General features: G+C 47.4%; 1 protein-coding gene across 2 annotated transcripts in view; it reads left to right on the forward strand.

Annotated features, from left to right (window-relative positions):
* P3H2 (prolyl 3-hydroxylase 2) overlaps positions 1–18,600 on the forward strand; it is a 118,356-nt gene that overhangs the window by 80,530 nt on the left and 19,226 nt on the right. For both annotated transcript variants that reach the window (XM_083612817.1, XM_083612818.1), the window contains exons 4-8: positions 6,593–6,724; positions 8,054–8,196; positions 10,984–11,073; positions 13,041–13,081; positions 15,525–15,619. In XM_083612817.1, the coding sequence (XP_083468943.1) occupies positions 6,593–6,724; positions 8,054–8,196; positions 10,984–11,073; positions 13,041–13,081; positions 15,525–15,619 (501 nt within the window). The remainder of the gene's footprint in view (positions 1–6,592; positions 6,725–8,053; positions 8,197–10,983; positions 11,074–13,040; positions 13,082–15,524; positions 15,620–18,600) is intronic.

Here is an 18,600-nt window from a genome sequence, read left to right on the forward strand (position 1 = left end):
AATTTGCCAAGTGGAACAATTCCTACCAGGCCCCTCAACGGCGACCAACCAAGGTCCATAGCAAGGTCAAGGAACGAAAACCTTATAGGGCGGGAGGGTGGGAAAAGCAGGACCAGCTGGCAGGCGGCAAAAGAGGGAGATCCCCAGCCACGTCCTGCCTTTATAGGGCAGGCCACGCCCCCAGAGCCAGCTGATTGGCTGGCTAGGGGCTGATGCGGCTGGGGATTCCCCCAATCTGCAGGCGGAAGTGGCTTACTCTTACCCTTTAAGAGATACCAACTGAAAACATGCAGAGAAGGAATTGTAGGGGAATACAGTCTTTCCAGCTCCGAGGGCCTTCTGGCGGTTCCCTCACTGCGAGAGGCCAAGTTACAGGGAACCAGGCAGAGGGCCTTCTCGGTAATAGCGCCCACCCTGTGGAACGCCCTCCCATCAGATGTCAAAGCGATAAACAACTACCTGACATTCAGAAGACATCTGAAGGCAGCCCTGTTCAGGGAAGTTTTTAATATGTGACATTTTAGTGTATTTTTCATCTTTGTTGGAAGCCGCCCAGAGTGGCTGGGGAAACCCAGCCAGATGGGCGGGGTACAAACAATTATTATTATTATTATTATTATTATTATTATTATCCTTTTCCTTCTCTTGGAGACCTTTGGAGTTCCAGCTGTCCTGGTCTTGTGTCCAAATGGTAACCAAAAGCAAGCAGAAGTCAGCTTTTCCACCAGCCTTTTCCCATTCCTCATCCAGCAATGGCTAATCCATCAGGCTGGAGGGAGAGTCCAGCTTCCAGCTCTTCCTCTCCTTGAACTTCAGCCTTTGTGAGAGCTCTAGACCTAAGAGCAGGAGCCCGGATTTGCTTCACGCAGCTTCCTAAACCGAAAGGTTCATTGTTGCTGCTGTCGTTAGCTGAATTCCCGCAAGGGTGGCGTGAAAGGGTGAAGGTAGAAGATCTGTGGCTGTGCTCTCTTCCCTTGCTTCCTGCTTTGAAGGGACAGGAAGGCTAACAGACAGAGCGTGTCAGCCTGTCCATCCTTGAGCCGAGGTCAGCAATCCCTTTCTGTGGCCTTCCCGATTCATGGACTTGCGACTCGATCTCCCTCGCTGCCTCCCTGTATCTGCCTAAACATTTAAGGCACAAACACAGGCTTGAAGCAAAAGCCAAACACATCTGCTTGGCTATTGCAGGACATTCCAGCCCGTTCCTTGCCATCAGCTCAAGTAGAAATTCAACCCACTCCCCTGTTTCTTCAAGGGGAGATTTGGAGAGCTGTCCGTGGGCGTGCAAAGCCTGATTTTCCACATGCTCCCCCAAACATTGCAAAGTACAGAGGGATTAGTGCATTACCGAGAATCAGGAAAGAGAGAATCTGCCTCCACTCAGCTCCTTTATTGTCCCTCTGGATCACTCCCCCGCTCCTCATCCCACTCCCCCTAATTCCACTTTCACTACATCATCGCCATGTTTCCCCCCCTCGCTGTGCATTGCAGGGACGCCACAAAACATAATAAAACTGCATGTATAACCGTATCAAGTCTGCTAATGTGCACTAGTCGTGGTTGTGTGCTCAGGTAGAAATTGGCGATGACATGCTGGGCTGCTGGCCATGATCCATTGAGAAGGCAGGCAGGCAGGAGCAATGTGATTTGTGGGTGCCAGCTGGATAAAAAGGGCTTCCAGGGTGGGTGGAGGGAGACAAGGGCACAATCTGTCAGGAGAAGGCAGGGGCAGCTCAGACAGGGTGCGGTGAGGAGTCGCGAGGGTGGCATGGCTCTAGGGCAGTGAAAGATGGCAAGGGAAAGATGGAAAGGCAGGGTTTAATCTCCCTGTTTCACTTTGCATTTTGCCCTTCCTTCTTGTTGCCTCCACATCACTCCCAACAGGTGGGGGGCGAAGAGGTTAGAGACAGGGGGTTGTGTGTCATCTTGCAGTGATTTTCAAGCTCCTCTCTGCAAGGAAGATGATCTGTGGGGGCCTGTTGGCTGAGGGGCAGCCTTTCAGTTCAGTACAGTGGCGTAGCGTGGGTTGTCAGCACCCGGGGCAAGGCAAGTAATTTGCACCCCCTAACCCATGGATTTGCGCCCCCTAACCCGTGGATTTGCCCTAACCCCAGATGTTGCGCCCGGTGCGGCCGGCCCCCCCTGCACCCCCCACGCTACGCCACTGGTTCAGTAGAAAGGAATTCAGAGCAAGTGTTTCATATTCTGGAGTTGGAATTCTGCAAAAACTTGGGAGGAGGGGAAAGTGATCGATGTCACAGTGGCCCTGAAGCCTGGGCACACGGCAAAGTCTTCCTTTGCCCTTCTCTTACCTAAAACACAAGACCCTTAAGTGTTTGGGGGCATGATATTTCAGAGGGGACAATGCTCAGGCTACAAATGCATCCTCCCTGTGGCTGTTCAGAAAGTCCCTCCTACCTGAGTTGAGAAGGAGAGGGCAGACTAAGTACAAAAGTGACTCTCCATCCCAACCGATGCCTGTTTAAAGGTAAAGGGACCCCTGACCATTAGGTCCAGTCGTGGATGACTCTGGGGTTGCGGCGCTCATCTCGCTTTATTGGCCGAGGGAGCCGGCGTACAGCTTCCAGGTCATGTAGCCAGCATGACTAAGCCGCTTCTGGCGAACCAGAGCAGCGCACGGAAATGCCGTTTACCTTCCCGCCGGAGCGGTACCTATTTATCTACTTGCACTTTGACGTGCTTTCGAACTGCTAGGTGGGCAGGAGCAGGGACCGAGCAATGGGAGCTCACCCCGTCGCGGGGATTCGAACCGCCGACCTTCTGATCGGCAAGCCCTAGGCTCTGTGGTTTAACCCACAGCGCCATCTGTTTACTTGAGTGCAAATCAATGAGATTTGATGAGAGTGACTTAAGCCCCGCACATTGCCTTCTGTTTATCTAGCTCCTTTTGAATTATGGCTGGTTGTTGACCTTCGGCTCGGGGGATTGCGACACTTCATCTGATTCCCATCACCAACGGTCTGCAGAAGGCGGGTGGCTCACAACCTCTTCTGCGTAACATTTTGCAGCTGGAAGAAAATGCCATTTTGACAAAAATCATTAGTTGCTTCCCCCGCCCACGGGAAGGGACTTAATTTAAGGAAACAAAACACTTATAGATCATCATGAGCATCATCTTCCCTCCCTACCCATAAGGTCATAAGTTTATTTTTTTTCTAACCAAAGTCCACAAGAAACTTGTATTAGGCAATTTTGTTTTTGGCAAGTTTTGGGCGAAGACATATTGCTGTGTTAGCAGAACCAAAGTGACCTCCCTGTTGGAAATGTTTTGATGAGTATTTGGCAAAATGTTGCTCAAAAAAAGATACGCTAATATACCTAGATTAAAATGTGAAGTACTGGATGGAAGAAAAATTAGTAAGGAAAGATAATAAGAATATATAGATGATTTGAGGAGATTGTAGAATGCAAAGATTATTGTAAATTGTATAAAGTGGAGGAAGTGGGGGCGGAAGGAAGTTGGAGGAAGGAGAAAAGAATAATGCGATGGATTGAGGAAATGTAAATGTCTAGGGGGATGGGGGAAAATGGTGTTGGCTTTGGTACATCTTTATTGTAATGCAATATGTGTAAACCAATAAAAAAGAATACACACACACACACACACAGTGGTACCTCGGGTTACATACGCTTCAGGTTACATATGCTTCAGGTTACAGACTCTGCTAACCCAGAAATATTACCTCGGGTTAAGAATTTTGCTTCAGGATGAGAACAGAAATCGTGCAGCGTCAGCGGGAGGCCCCATTAGCTAAAGTGGTGCTTCAGGTTAAGAACAGTTTCAGGCTAAGAACAGACCTCCAGAATGAATTAAGTTCTTAACCCGAGGTACCACTGTATACAAAACAGACAAAGTGACCTCCCTGCGTTTCAAGCCCAGGCAGGGTGTCCGGAGGTCCTGGGCTGCCCAGATGACAAGACCCCCCTCTTGGTCTCGCTGATGGGCTCCAGAGGAAAGCAGAGTAAGACGTTTGGCACCATCTTGGCCGCAGGAGTTACCCGAAGGAGACATACAAGACGCCACCCAACCACTTTAGGGACTGCGCTCAGGATTTGTGCAGAGTTTAGTCCTGAGACTTTTATTCTTCCAAGGATATCCCAAAAGGCAGTGGAGGTTCCCTTCTCCTAGATGGGCTGCCTTCTCAGACTGATAAAATAATTCAGAGCATACAGTCAAACCTTGGCTCCCAAACACCTCCATTTTGGAACGTTCCCGCTCCCGAAAGCCGAAAAGCTGGAAGTAAATGCTCTGTTTTTTGAACGTTTTTTTGGAAGCCGAATGTCTGACACTGCTTCCGCTTGACTGCAGGAAGCTCCTGCAACCAATCAGAAGCTGTGCCTCGGTTGTTGAACATTTTGGAAGCCAAACGAGCTTCTGGAATAGATTATGTTCGACAACCGAGGTTTGACTGTATATCCATAATGGAGGGGGGGGGAATCTTTTTTTTTTTTTTTAAACTACTTTGACAAGTTCCTGAGCATTAAAATGCGCTTTCCCTTCTGCACCTCTGGAAGTTCCAATTCTAATGTTATTTTGCTTTCTGAAAATCCAATTTGCCAACATCCGCGATGTAAGAGAGACACAAACAAGCTGAAATCCAGCTTGATTTCACATTAAACCTCCGAATCACCACAACAATTTATAGCGATTTTATCTAACTCGTTTTTCCTGATTTCTTTTGCAGAGAGTGCGTAGAGGGGCCTCTCTCTGTGTTACGGAAATATCATTGTCCCTTGAAAGAAATCAGACTCTTTCTGCTGTTTGCTTGTGTGAACAAAGGTTTCAGAAAGCGATCTCTTGGGTCTCTATTTAGGGGGCAGGCTAGCAGATGATGAGTGATGCCTTCCTGCTGAGGTTGACCACAAATACAAAATCGGTCTGCATATGGGACGCCCCACCCCTTCCCAGGTTTTAACACTTATATTTAACCTTGTTTTCATTTCATCATTTGAATGAAATATGAGTGGATATCCAAAATATGAGAACATAAGTAGAGCCTGCAGGATCAGGCCAGTGGTCCCTCCTGTGTTCACGGGGGCCAGCCAGAAGCCACAAAGGCCAACTCACAAGCAGGACCTGAGTGTGAGAGCTACTCTCCCCTCCTGCAGTTTAAGCAATGTTGCTCCCGCAACCTGGGGCAGGGTCTGACAGCCTTTTATCTCTGTCAGGGTAACGGCCGGTCCTGATCCCCCGGCGACTCACCTCTCTGTTTCACCCGAAGGCAAGCACTCCTCCTGCGAGTACTCAGGTCTCTCCTTCTCTCAGACCTGAGTCTCTGCAGCTCAGGAGACATCGGTGGGTTACTAGACCCAGGGGCTGCGTCAGCCTCCCCTGACCCAACCGGTAGTGGAGCAGCTGTAAGTGATGGCCCAGCTGGAGGCAACAAGGTCATCCCCGCATCTGGAGCCAGGGCAGGCTCAGGCCCCTGACTCGGCCCAGATGGTGTTTGTTGCAGGGGAACCTGTGCAGACTGGGACTCTTCAGAATCAGGCCCCAGACTTGGTTCAGATGATGCCTGAGGCAAAGGATCCGGTGCAGACTGAGTCTCCTCTGGTTCAGAGTCTGAGCCCGAGTCCCAGGCCATGACAGCTGTCACTTACTGAGGAGGCTGAGCCGAGCCACCGTAACCTACACCAGGTTGGGGAGGCTGCACTAGAAACCTATAAAACCCCATATTACATAGAATCATAGAATTACAGAGCTGGAGGGGGCTCCCGAGGGTCATCTAGTCCAACCCTGGCAATGCAGAAATCTCAACTCAGGCATCCCTGAGGGGTGGCCTTTCTATCTTTGCCAATGAAGGAGAGAATCATAGCATGTTGGAAGGTACACTGGGGGTCATCTAGAGATGCTGGACAGTGGACTGGACTCCCCGAGAAGGTGGTGGAGTCTCTTTCATGGGAGGTTTGTAACGAGAGACTGGATGACCATTGCTCAAGCATTCTTCAGCTGTGATTCCTGCATTAGGAGGGCTGGCCTAGATGACCCTTTGGGTCCCTTCCAACTTTCTATGCCAGATTTTAGTGTATTTTCATGCACCTAAGCAGCTGAAATAGACTGAAAGGAAGCATTTAGCTATAGTTTGTACCGTAATATATAGCCTGTCCCCTGTACTTTCTCCTAAATCCTTTTCCTTCAGTGTAGAAGGTTTTGAAGTTGAGTAACAAACCAATGCTTATTAAACAACGTGTTGCTTTTCTTGTGTTGCTGTTTATTCCTCATTAGATCGCAGGAAGCTGAGGTTTTTGTTAGATTGTGGGTGAAGATACCAGACGACACAGCGATTCTTCAAACAGCTCTTGTTTATTCACAGGCCAGAACAGAACTGAACTGAAGGGTTCAGCCAGCCTGCTTATATAGAGCTCAACTACAAAGCAACAGTAACAACTTTCTGTAACTATCCAATCACTGAATGTCACTTTCAATTTCTTATTTGCATATGTGGACCTGAGTGAAAACTAAACTATCTACAGTATCCCCCTGCTGGCCCAGGGTGAGAACTTCAGTACATAACAGTTTTTTTGCTTCCTTCCTCCTGTTTGAGATTTGCCCCTTTCCCTTTCTTCACAGATCACTACATGCAAGTCCTGGTGTGTCAACACGAGTGCGTGAGGGAGCTGGCGACGCGACCCGGGAGACTCTCCCCCATTGACAACTTCCTTCCCCTCCATTACGACTTCTTGCAATTCGCCTATTACAGAGGTACAGCTTGGCTTTCTGGACTTCTTGCCTCAGTTCTGATGCTTCCCTGAGCAACGGGATGACCACCAAAAAACCCAAAGCTATCATGGGTCCAGGGAGTTATCTTCCTTGTGTTAAGCTGGCACCAAATCAGAGTAGATCAGAACCAGAATTTCCCTTGTCCCAAATGAAGATTATTGAATATTTCTGATGATACCAATATAGCTATATTTTCAAAAGAATTAGCCTTATGTATGACCTTGGCACCTCGAATAGTAATTTCAACTCAATGAAAAACAGCCTCAAATCTTACAGTGGGCACTTGAGTACCACTCACTCTAGAATAGAGCTATAATGGAGAAAAGTAGACATAAATTGATATTTCAACAAGGGCTAGAAACTCCAGTCTCTTATCATATGATTTGGCATTCCTTCGTTACATACTCAACTGACAATGTTGGTGGTCTTTACTTGGACTTTGTTATCTCTACTCTACTCATTCTATGTGTTTTATAGTTTCCCCTTTCATCTTTTGATTTTCATCTGTTGTTATGTATCACTGTCCTCTCTGTTTTATATGCAGTATGAAAAACTTTGCAAAAACAAAACAAACCCATAGAAATTTCCAACAACTGGTCTTCTTTTTTTTCACTTTTTGCCCACATGGAAATTAGAAAGACCTCCACCTAAATCCTCATTCAAAAAACAACATAGATGTACTTATTTGACAATGGATTTTGACAAGTTGTGCACGAGAGGAGAGCTTTCACTTTAGAACAATCCACGGTTCCTTGTTACGTTCAAACTCAGGGGAGAACTGTGTTTGTTTTTCACTCTATTTAGAAACGATTGTTTTATTCTGGCTTGCCTTAACTAATTTTATTTAGAACAAACCACAGTTAACGGAGTTTGTATCCAACACTAAACCGTGGCTTGTTCTAAAGTGAAACCAGAAGACTTTGAGGTCCTAGCCCAGCTCTCTAGCCACTGTACCACTGCTGGAAATAGGATGGGGAGAAACATGCCATCACCTTAATTTGGCGTAGGGGCTTCTTGGACTCCTGAACTTCCATCCTGTAGCTCAGACCTGTACAATTCATGAGAATGCGGCAGACTCGGTTGTCACAAATTCTGGCCTGCTAGGTGGTCCTTCGCATCACGGCCATTTTTGCAGTTCCAGACATGCAGGAAAAATAAAAGAGAGTGGGGTTTTTTGGTTTTTTGCTTAAATCCCTTAAATCTTCTGCGGTTGCAGCAGCAAATTTCCCTGTCCAAAGCTCTCCTCAGAGGAGGAGGCAGCAAAGTTGAAGTGAAATTTCCAGTCTAAAGGGTTCTCCTCCACTCTTTCAGTGGGCGATTACGTCAAAGCTCTGGAGTGCACCAGGTCTTACCTCCTGTTCCATCCGGATGACGAAGACGTCTTGGACAATGAAAGCTACTATGAAGTCAACTTGGAAGGGTTTGTGGACTTGGCGAGCATCAAGCCTAGAGAGGTAAGAAGCCGATACTGGGAATCTGCCGCTGGCTGTCAGAAATCTCCTTTACAGGTATGCAAACCAAGCCAACACCGATGCTTCTTCAGCGCATCAGCTCTCCTTATGTTTCTGGGGGGTTTTGATAATTTTTTATTAATTTTCATTAATACACATACACTCATTACACATCTATACATCCTACATATACTTGCTGAGCTACAGACCTCCCTCCATCCCTTCGGTAAGTATCATATAATTATAACCACGCGTATTCTATTTGTTACTATTTTGTCATGTGCTGTTAGAGTTATTCTAACCCTGCCAGTGTCTTTAAGTTTTTACAATTTTCTCTTATATACACCAAATATTTACTCCAACTTTCAGAGAACTTCTTTTCATCCTGATCTCGTATTTTCCCCGACAATCTAGCCAGTTCTGCGTAATTCATCATTTTAACCTGCCATTCCATGATAGTGGGTATTAGATCTGTTTTCCAGTTCTGAGCCAGCATAGTTCTTGCCGCTGTCGTGGCGTACAGGAAGAGGTTTTTATCTTTCTTTTTAACATCAGCTCTCCTTATGTGACTGGCTATGCATATTCTTTCTAGCCCTGCTGCCTCAATTCCACTGTTTCCCGCGTCTTGAACTGTATATTGCAAACTCCTTGGGGGCAAGAACCTGTTCTCAGAAGCGGAGCTAGCTGCTCTGGCACCTGGAGCGACACACATGCTGTGCACCCGGGGGCGGGGTCATGGGGGTGGGATGAGCATTCCAGGGGACAGGACATCCATGGGGGGGCGAGCTGCCCATGTTGAGCTGCTTCCTGGGCAGCGGCGGTGGGGGAGCCACGCCACTTTGCCAGCAGCCTTCCTCCCTGCCCTCTTCCTTTTGACAGCTCAGGGGAGGCTCTCCCCCCCCCCAGGAAGCAGCCTGGGAGTGGGGGGCAATGGCACGCTGCTCCCCCGTGACTCCCAAGCCTCCCCAGAGCTGTCAAAATGAAGGGGGAAGTGGGGGAGGCCATCGGCAAGGCAGCACAGCTCCGCCCCCTCGCCTGACGGCTCAGGGTAGGCTTGGGAGTGGCGGGCGGGTGGCACGCCGAATGCCACCCCCCTCAGTGAGGGCACCCATGGCGGACCGCCCCCCACTGCCCTCCTTCCTATGCTCCTGTCTGTTCTTTTGTTCTCTGTAAAGGCTATTGAGTCATTTTGTTTTTTTTTATAATATATTTATTAAAGTTTAGGAATTTATATAAAACAGAATAAACAGAACAATAAAAACAAAAACAATAAAAATACATACAATCCAAAAAAAGAACACACATACAAAACAAGTATAGTTTCCATCCCTTATATTCATAAAACTTACTTTCCCGACCTCCTCATACCTCCCCTTTCTGTATTCCATTCTCTAATTAAGTCAATTCAGCAAATCCTTTCCCTAATTTCTATATACTTTTTAAACTTTCTTTTCTTAATCACATAATCATTACAGCTTTTAACTCCTTAATTTCTGAATCAACATCGTTCTAGCCTTCAATAATTTTGCGATGTTTCTTAAGATAGTCCTTAAATTTCTTCCAATCTTCTTCCGCCGTCTCTTTTCCCTGGTCTCGGATTCTGCCGGTCATTTCCGCCAATTCCATATAGTCTATCACTTTCATCTGCCATTCTTCCAAGGTGGGTAGATCTTGTGTCTTCCAATACTTTGCGATGAGTATTCTTGCTGCTGTTGTAGCATACATAAAAAAAGTTCTGTCCTTCTTTGGCACCAATTGGCCAACCATACCCAGGAGAAAGGCCTCTGGTTTCTTCAGGAAGGTATATTTAAATACCTTTTTCATTTCATTATAAATCATTTCCCAGAAAGCCTTAATCCTTGGGCAAGTCCACCAAAGGTGAAAGAATGTACCTTCAGTCTCTTTACATTTCCAACACTTATTATCAGGCAAGTGGTAAATTTTTGCGAGCTTGACTGGAGTCATGTACCACCTATAAATCTTTTTCATAATATTTTCTTTCAAGGCATTACATGCCGTAAATTTTATACCGGTGGTCCACAACCGTTCCCAGTCCTCAAACATAATGTTATGACCAATATCTTGTGCCCACTTGATCATAGCTGATTTAACTATTTCATCCTGTGTATTCCATTCCAACAGCAAGTTATACATTTTTGACAAATTCTTAGTTTTGGATTCTAATAGTTCTGTCTCCAGTTTTGATTTTTCCACCTGGAAGCCAATTTTCCTGTCTGGCTATTGAGTCATTTTGAAGGGTGATCTGTTTCTTCAGAGGCTTGAACCCCTATGCCTACTGATCTGAAAAAGCCCAGTGAGAGCAGTTTCCCTCAACTCATCTTCCCCTGGGCTTGGTGAAGATTGGACGTTTTCATCCCCAAAAAGTTTTTGATTTGAGTTTCTACTGAAATGAGGCTGCATCTTAATGTTGTATTTTAATCTTGTTTTTAAGTTGTATTTTAATCAATTGTTTTTATATCCGGTGTTAGCCGCCCTGACCCCGGTCTTGGCTGGGGAGGGTGGGGTATATATAAAATTTATTATTATTATTATTATTATTATTATTATTATTATTATTATTATTATTTGAATAACGGGAAGAGAGGCTGGCTACTGAGTGCCTGAGATCAGCGCAGTTGCTGATTTTGTTTCCAAAGGATGTTCTTTAAAAAGAGCAAAAAAAGAGCTTCTTTATACATTTATTTGAAAACAATGCTCTTGTCAATTGTCAATTATGAGAGCTCTTTCTGCAACCAGCCTGGTTTTAAGTCCTTCTCCTGACTATTTCAGGAAGCTGTGACATTCTTGAGGCGGCATAAGCTGGAATCGTACCTGCTGCAGACAGGAGCAGCTGGCCTGGGTTTCTTGTACACGGAGCCGGTAAGTTCAAGCGAGTTTGAGGCATGAACTTTCAGACGCAAGAGGTTGAGATTTAGATTCGTACCAAGCCATGGCGCTTCCTGAAATGCCCTGATCAAGTCCCTTTGCGTGCCATGCCAGGTTGTGGAGGAGATAAATCTAGACTTGCAGAGGCATTTTGCACACTGAAAGGAATGTTTGCCAGGTCACCCGTGCAAAGAACATTGCTGGATCAGTCCCAGGGCCCTTCAGGTAAAGTATTTGCTTTCAGAGAATGCCCAGCCAAACACCTCCCCAGACTCATAAGCTTGGCATTCTGGAAACAGCCACTCCCTTCATAAATTCCCCCATCATCTCACGCTCAAAGTTTATATTGCCTCTGAACACGTAGGTTTCATTTAGCAGGAAGAGCTGGCGGTTCACTGGGGCTCCAGGAATTTGCATAATCCCTCTTTAGAAACCTGTTTACTATGGGTGCTTTCAAACTGGATTCATTTACCACGCTTTCCTGAGAAGCAGAATTAAGAGTCCACCCAGGACTTAGCACAGCGCTATAATATCTAGCAGCGATATTCCAAGGCCCTTCTGTAAGTTGAACTCACAAGTTTCAGCCAGAAAAGGGTCCCCTGCAACTTTGATTAGATGCTTCCCTTTTCCTGGAGTCTGCCCATATTACTTCTTCCTGGCATCAACACACACACACACACACACACACAAATATATTTGTTTATACCCGTTCCTTTTCCCTAATGGGGGACTCAAGGCATTCCCTAATGGGGGACGCATAAAACCACTGAAAAACCCCTACACCTACGCCTAGAAACAGACCTGTAGCCAGGGCAGCTGTTCTCGCAAGGGCTCGGCAGCCAGTTGAAGTTTCTATGCTCTTTTCGGTTGGAGGATGGATGGCGGCTAATGGATTGAGGTTGAATCCTGACAAGACAGAAGTAAAGTACTGTTTGGGGGGAAGGAGGCGGGCAGGTGTGGAGGATTCCCTGGTCCTGAATGGGGTAACTGTGCTCCTGAAGCACCAGGTGCGCAGCCTGGGAGTCATTCTTGACTCACAGCTGTCCATGGAGGCGCAGGTCAATTCTGTATCCAGGGCAGCTGTTTACCAGCTCCACCTGGTACGCAGGCTGAGACCCTCCCTGCCCGCAGACTGTCTGACCAGAGTGGTGCATGCTCTAGTTATCTCCCGCTTGGACTACTGCAACGCGCTCTACGTGGGGCTACCTTAGAAGGTGACTCGGAAACTACAACTAATCCAGAATGCGGCAGCTAGACTGGGGGCGGCCGCCGAGACCACATAACACCGGTCTTGAAAGACCTACATTGGCTCCCAGTACGTTTCCGAGCACAGTTCAAAGTGCTGGTGCTGACCTTGAAAGCCCTAAACGGCCTCGGTCCAGTATACCTGAAGGAGTGTCTCCACCCCCATCGTTCTGCCCGGATGCTGAGGTCCAGCGCCGAGGGCCTTCTGGCGGTTCCCTCATTGCAAGAAGCAAAGCTACAGGGAACCAGGCAGAGGGCCTTCTCGGTAGTGGCACCCGCCCTGTGGGACACCCTCCCATCAGATGTCAAAGCGATAAACAACTACCTGACATTCAGAAGACATCTTAAGGCAGCCCTGTTCAGGGAAGTTTTTAATGGGTAACATTTTAGTGTATTTTTGGTCTCTGTGGAAGCCTCCCAGAGTGGCTGGGGAAACCCAGCCAGATGGGCGGGGTACAAATAATAAATTATTATTATTATTATTATTATTATTATTATTATCAAGGGCAGCTGGAAAGTGTCAATTTGACAACAGCATCACCTCGGTTCTGGCTAAACAGGTAAATGAAGGAAGTGGATTTCAGGCTAACCTGATAGTCTGGAAGCAATCTGTGAGCTGTCTGGCAATATGTTCAGAAAGGATATAAATCAGCTTGTCAAATGAGAGAATTTCTCCCCCTCCCCACTTAATATAACAAATCTCCATCTCGTTTCAGACGTATTGGAGCATCTCTGGGGCTCGGCAAGATGAGCACAGGTAGGCGGCCACATTTGAGACACGGATCCATGGGGAATACTCTGTACAAATGGGCCACCTTTTTTATTCAAGCCACAGACACATGCAGGGCACCTGGAGAATTTCTTGCCAGTCTTCAGAGAGCAGAAAATCTTAAATCCCCTTTTCACCCGGATGTTGTCGCCCCTTGAATTGCAGGGGGTTGGTGGAGGTGGCCCTCGGCATCCCTTCCAACTCTACAGTTCTCTGATTCAGTGAAATAAAAACGCAGCCTTTGGAAGAAGTGAAGAGTTCTGTGGTGCGGTGAAGAACTGCCTTTTTGAAGAGTTAAGAAAGGAGGGAGGCTGGCCCGGGGTTTGGGATTCCCTTTGCCTGGGAGATGGTTGCGTATTTTAAGGCCTGGGAGAAGAGGGCAAATGGTGATTCCCTTCAAGGGATGACTGTGTGTGGCTGCCATTTTTGTGGCATGACATTTATAAATATAGGCCAGAAGGAGCCTGGCTTTTGCTCTCCTCTCTCTATTTCTCTTCCTTTTGCTGTGCTAAGGTTTAGTATTAAACAGAACACCATAGTGTTGTAAACAAAAATTGCCCTTTTCCCTTATGGGGTATCCAAGAGCCCATACAGAGTCCTTACACAGGTTCCCTATTGGTAGGAGAAAATAACAGAGGCCAACCAGAGAATATTGAGAAGCAAAGCAGCTAGTAAGCTTGATATTTCTTGATCTGTTGCAACAGGGTGCATCCCTCACCCGCAGGAGAGGAGGAGGACCCAGAAAAATGGTGTGCAAGGTCTTATAAAGACTTTTGAAATTGCCACCCTGTAGATCAAGACCACCCCCAGAAACATCATTCATACATCACAGAAAAGACGGTCTAAAACAGAACACTTGAATGTTGTTTATCTCCTGTCTGGCAGGTTACTTGATTGGATTTCCTGGGGAGCCTGGCCATTCTTTTGTAGTGATAAATACTTAGTTCCTGGACCAGGTCACAGGCTCACACCCTATTCAAACACAGACATACCCTTAAGACAGGATTTGTGAAGGAAAAGACAATGGAGAGGCTTTTCCACTTTGACCTTGCAGAGAAATCATTTGCTCAGTTTAGGAATCAAAATGGTTCCAGGTTGGTCTTCCTGTGCTGATCTATGTACGTGCGGTTATGAACATTACCATATATCTAAGACCTCAAAATTCCTATCACAATAGCAGAAGGAAGAGAGACATAGAGAGGAAAGCAAAACCCAGGCTCCTTCTGGCCTATATTTATAGTCAAATAAATGTTCCATGAACAGGAATGGTAGGAGCAGGATGTCACTGTCAAAGATCACTGAAATGGAAGCAGAAGACCTTTCCACAGTCAATATCCTACAAATTTGAGATGATGGGTACTCCAAAGGTCGCAATAGGGTGCTCCGAGCACAGCAGCAGACAGGACAGTTCTTCCAGAATAATGAACTATTTCAATGATAAATCTTCATCAGCAAATTAATAGACCCCAAAGGTACATCAAATGGCCATGGATCAGCTATCACTAAAAAGTGTAGTAAGCTGATCAGTGTACAGTGGTACCTCTGGTTGCAAACGGGATCTGTTCCGAAGGCCCATTCACAACATGAATTAAGCGCAACCCACAGAGGTGCGTCTGCGCATGTGCGGGTTGCGATTTGCCGCTTCTGTCCATGCGCATGATGTCATTTTGCACTTCTGCACACGTGTGAGTGGTGAAACCCAGAAGTAACCCTTTCCGGTGCTTCTGGGTCACCGCGGGACATAACCTGAAAGAACGTAACATGAAGTGGACGTAACATGAGGTATGACTGTAGTAAGGTGTGCTCGGAGCACCCTGTTGCGACATTCAGAGTGTTCTGTTTTGCAACACGGGGTTTTCTTTGATCTATATTTATAGTCAGCATGACCTTAATTGGAAGAGATAAGAGAATCAATTAAAACTAGCTTCCCAGAAGGTATAACCCAAACAACCATGACCCTTCTGCCTGCTTCTCTCACACAGAGAAGCTCCTAGTAGCTTCTAGAATCCTCTTGTATTAAGTAAAATAGGAAAGATCCCTACACATCAGATCAATACTTTCTGCACTGAGAAATGCAAGCTGACCGGTTCACCCATGAGGGTGAGCTCAGGCAGGCAGTTCAGGTGGCAAAACACCAAGGTGGGGGGCGCAGCTGCGGGCACCCTTCCTCGCCTCTGCCGCTGGTGCAGAAGCCACAGGGGCGGCTTCCAGCAGGATCTTGCAAAATCTTGTAGGCTCCATGAGATCTTGCTGGAACATGCCATTATCAACGCTATGGGGAGGGGAGCCTTTAGGAGGGGGGTGCTGTGCTGGGGGGCAGCTCCTTCTCATTTTACCACCACTGCATGTCAGTGTTCAACAAATGCGCCACGGGGAATTGTCTCCCGCCGTTACTGCGCACCCATAATTCCTTGCGACTTCTACTCCGCAGGATTCCTTCGGGGGTCCTGAGCGACAACGCTGACGGCTCTGGGAAGGCAGTAGGAAAGAAGACTGCGCCCAAACTGGACCGTGAGCTCAGGGAAGGTAAGATTCGGTCCACCCCCAGCTGCCGACCACAGGAGAAACTTTGGCTAGAGCAAAGCAGCCGCAATCGGCTCCCTAGGAACTCACACCACTCGTGCTATGCCATGGTTTCTTTTATTGTTTCATTAAATTTATACGCCGCTCGATCATTGAAGAACCTCAGAGCAGGTTATGAAAGGAATGAAGCTGCAAAATTGTTGGTAAAAAAGGTTAAAATGCTCCAAAAGACTTAAAACCTGCAACAGACTAAAAACACACCAGCTTTCCAGATATCTGGGTCAGCTTGTCCAAAACCAAAATGTTCTAGCAGGCTCTGAAAAGTGCACCTGCCTGACGTCAATAGGCAGGGAGTTCCAAAGGTGCTATCACCATAGGAGCCAACTCCTAGGGGCAGAGGGTTCCAAAATATTTGAAGGGGCTGCCCCCCCAAGTTGATGGGTGTTGTCATCAAATAGGATGTGTGTACTGTGTCATGTGATCAATTGTGTGGGGTGGGGCTTATCAACCCCCCTCCCCAATATTTTATTCAAGTTAGCACACTGGCCGCCGCATTAAAAGATTGGTTTCTTACAGGTTTAGATTAGTGTAATGTAGTGTTGGACGCGAGTGGCGCTGTGGGTTAAACCACAGAGCCTAGGACTTGCCGATCAGAAGGTTGGTGGTTTGAATTCCTGTGACGGGGTGAGCTCCCGTTGTTCGGTCCCAGCTCCTGCCAACCTAGCAGCTCGAAAGCACACCAGTGCAAGTAGATAAATAGGTACCACTCTGGCGGGAAGGTAAATGGCGTTTCCGTGCGCTGCTCTGGTTCGCCAGAAGCGGCTTTGTCATGCTGGCTACATGACCCGGAAGCTGTACGCCGGCTCCCTCGGCCAGTAAAACAAGATGAGCGCCACAACCCCAGAGTCGGCCACGACTGGACCTAATGGTCAGGGGTCCCTTTACCTTTACCTTTAATCTAGTGTAATATAATATCATTATTATATTATATAGTGTAATGTGTGAATAAGACTTCTGAATGTTTGTGATCTCCCTTTATCGTGGTGCCTGGATAGAGCCCGTCTGCTACTTTGTAATGTAGATGAAGTCCAGAGGAGCAGGAAGCCCAAAGATTGCTCTTATCTTGCCATCTTCTGGTGCAATTCTGCTGTGACAGTAACGCCAGTTTTGATAGAAACGTTCCGCAGCGTCATCCTCTTTATTCCTCCCCCTGCTTCCTATATCCCCTCCCCCTTGCAATTTTGCAAACCTAGACAAATTGAGCATGATTTAGGGCTGTCCCACCTTCCTCCCATCTGGTTCGCTTTTCCGTTCCGGCATGCAAGGAGGCTGAGCGTCTCCAAACGCCTGGCTTTCGTCTTCTCCTCTCGCAGATTTATTTTACTCTGTTTTATTTGGTTGCTATCAAACCGTCTGGTGGGACGAGGCAGCCGCTCCCCTTTGTGCGCCTGAGAAAAGGGCAAAGGCCTCTTTCTCTCTGACAATTGCGCATTTCCCTCCCGCAGAGTTTCCCGTGGCGCGTGGCTGATTTGCTAGATTGCACTCGGAGACCCCACCCAAGCTACAGAAAACACCCAATAACCAGCCATGGATTCCGCATGCGGTCAGAAAAACACAGGGCTGGTTCCTTTCCAGACACAGACCTGTTATTATGGACAATGATTGGAGGTTAACCAGCTGTGCTGAAGCCCATCTGGGCTCACGGCTGACCTCCCTTATGAGTTCTTTCTACTACTAGCAGAGCTGCCTGCTTGCTTTCCAGTGGCTTTGAGTCTAACGGAACGCCTTCCCTTTACATTGAAATACTGTGCTGTATGGATGAGGCTCTTTTGCTCAGCTTGAATCGATTTTCAGGAGCCCTTTGCAGCCCTGAAAGCCATGACAAAACCGGCCAAGTGGAGCTGACCTGCTTAAGAACATAGGAGGAACCATAGAATCATGGAATCATGTTGTTGTTTAGTCGTTTAGTGGTGTCTGCCTCTTCGTGACCCCCTGGACCAGAGCACGCCAGGCACTCCTGTCTTCCACTGCCTCCCGCAGTTTGGTCAAACTCATGCTGGTAGCTTTTATGACAATGTCCAGCCATCTTGTCCTCTGTCGTCCCCTTCTCCTTGTGCCCTCCATCTTTCCCAACACCAGGGAGTCTTCTCTTCTCATGAGGTGGCCAAAGTCTTGGAGCCTCAGCTTCAGGATCTGTCCTTCCAGTGAGCACTCAGGGCTGATTTCCTTCAGAATGGAGAGGTTTGATCTTCTTGCAGACCATGGGACTCTCAAGCGTCTCCTCCAGCACCAGAATTCAAAAGCATCCATTCTTTGGCAATCAGCCTTCTTTATGGTCCAGCTCTCACTTCCTTACATCACTACTGGGAAAACCACTACTGGGAAAACCGTAGCTATACGGGCTAGGGTTAGGATTAGGCCCCCAATACCTGAGAGACCTCCCCCACCCCTATGGACCACCAGCATTTCAAAGTCTGATAGTCATTTGTGCCACCAGCGCCCCCTTCTGCCTCCTTGCCTCTTTGCAGCACGCTAGGGAACCCAACTGCGCCCCAGGGGCACTGCAGTCCAATTTGCAAACCACTGATCTGAGAAGCAACGCACTGTGTGCATAAGCAGGGCTTTACTTGTGAGGAAGCCTCTCTCAGGTTAATGGGAGCTGGCCGCTGAGAAGTGCCCACTGCCTCAGGGCCCCCACCCCTCCATACAAAGGCCTCTGTCCTCTTCCTCTTGCATCTGTGGGTGTTACAAGGACGGGGCATCTCTGGAATGTGGAAAAGGGCATTGTCAAGAATCCCTTGTGTGTGTGGTGTGTGTGTGCATTTTGCAGATTGCATCCCTGCTGGGGAGGAAAGCCAGCCCTCTTCCCACCCACCTATGTGAGAGTTTTGCACAAGACCCCACATGACCTCATGGAAAGTTCTAGAGACCCACAGCGACACTGATCAGTATTTCAGGCCACGCTGGGCTCTTTGTCCAAATCT

Source organism: Podarcis filfolensis (genome assembly GCF_964270895.1).
Source record: "Podarcis filfolensis genome assembly, chromosome: 5".
Classification (NCBI taxonomy): Eukaryota; Metazoa; Chordata; class Lepidosauria; order Squamata; family Lacertidae; genus Podarcis; species Podarcis filfolensis.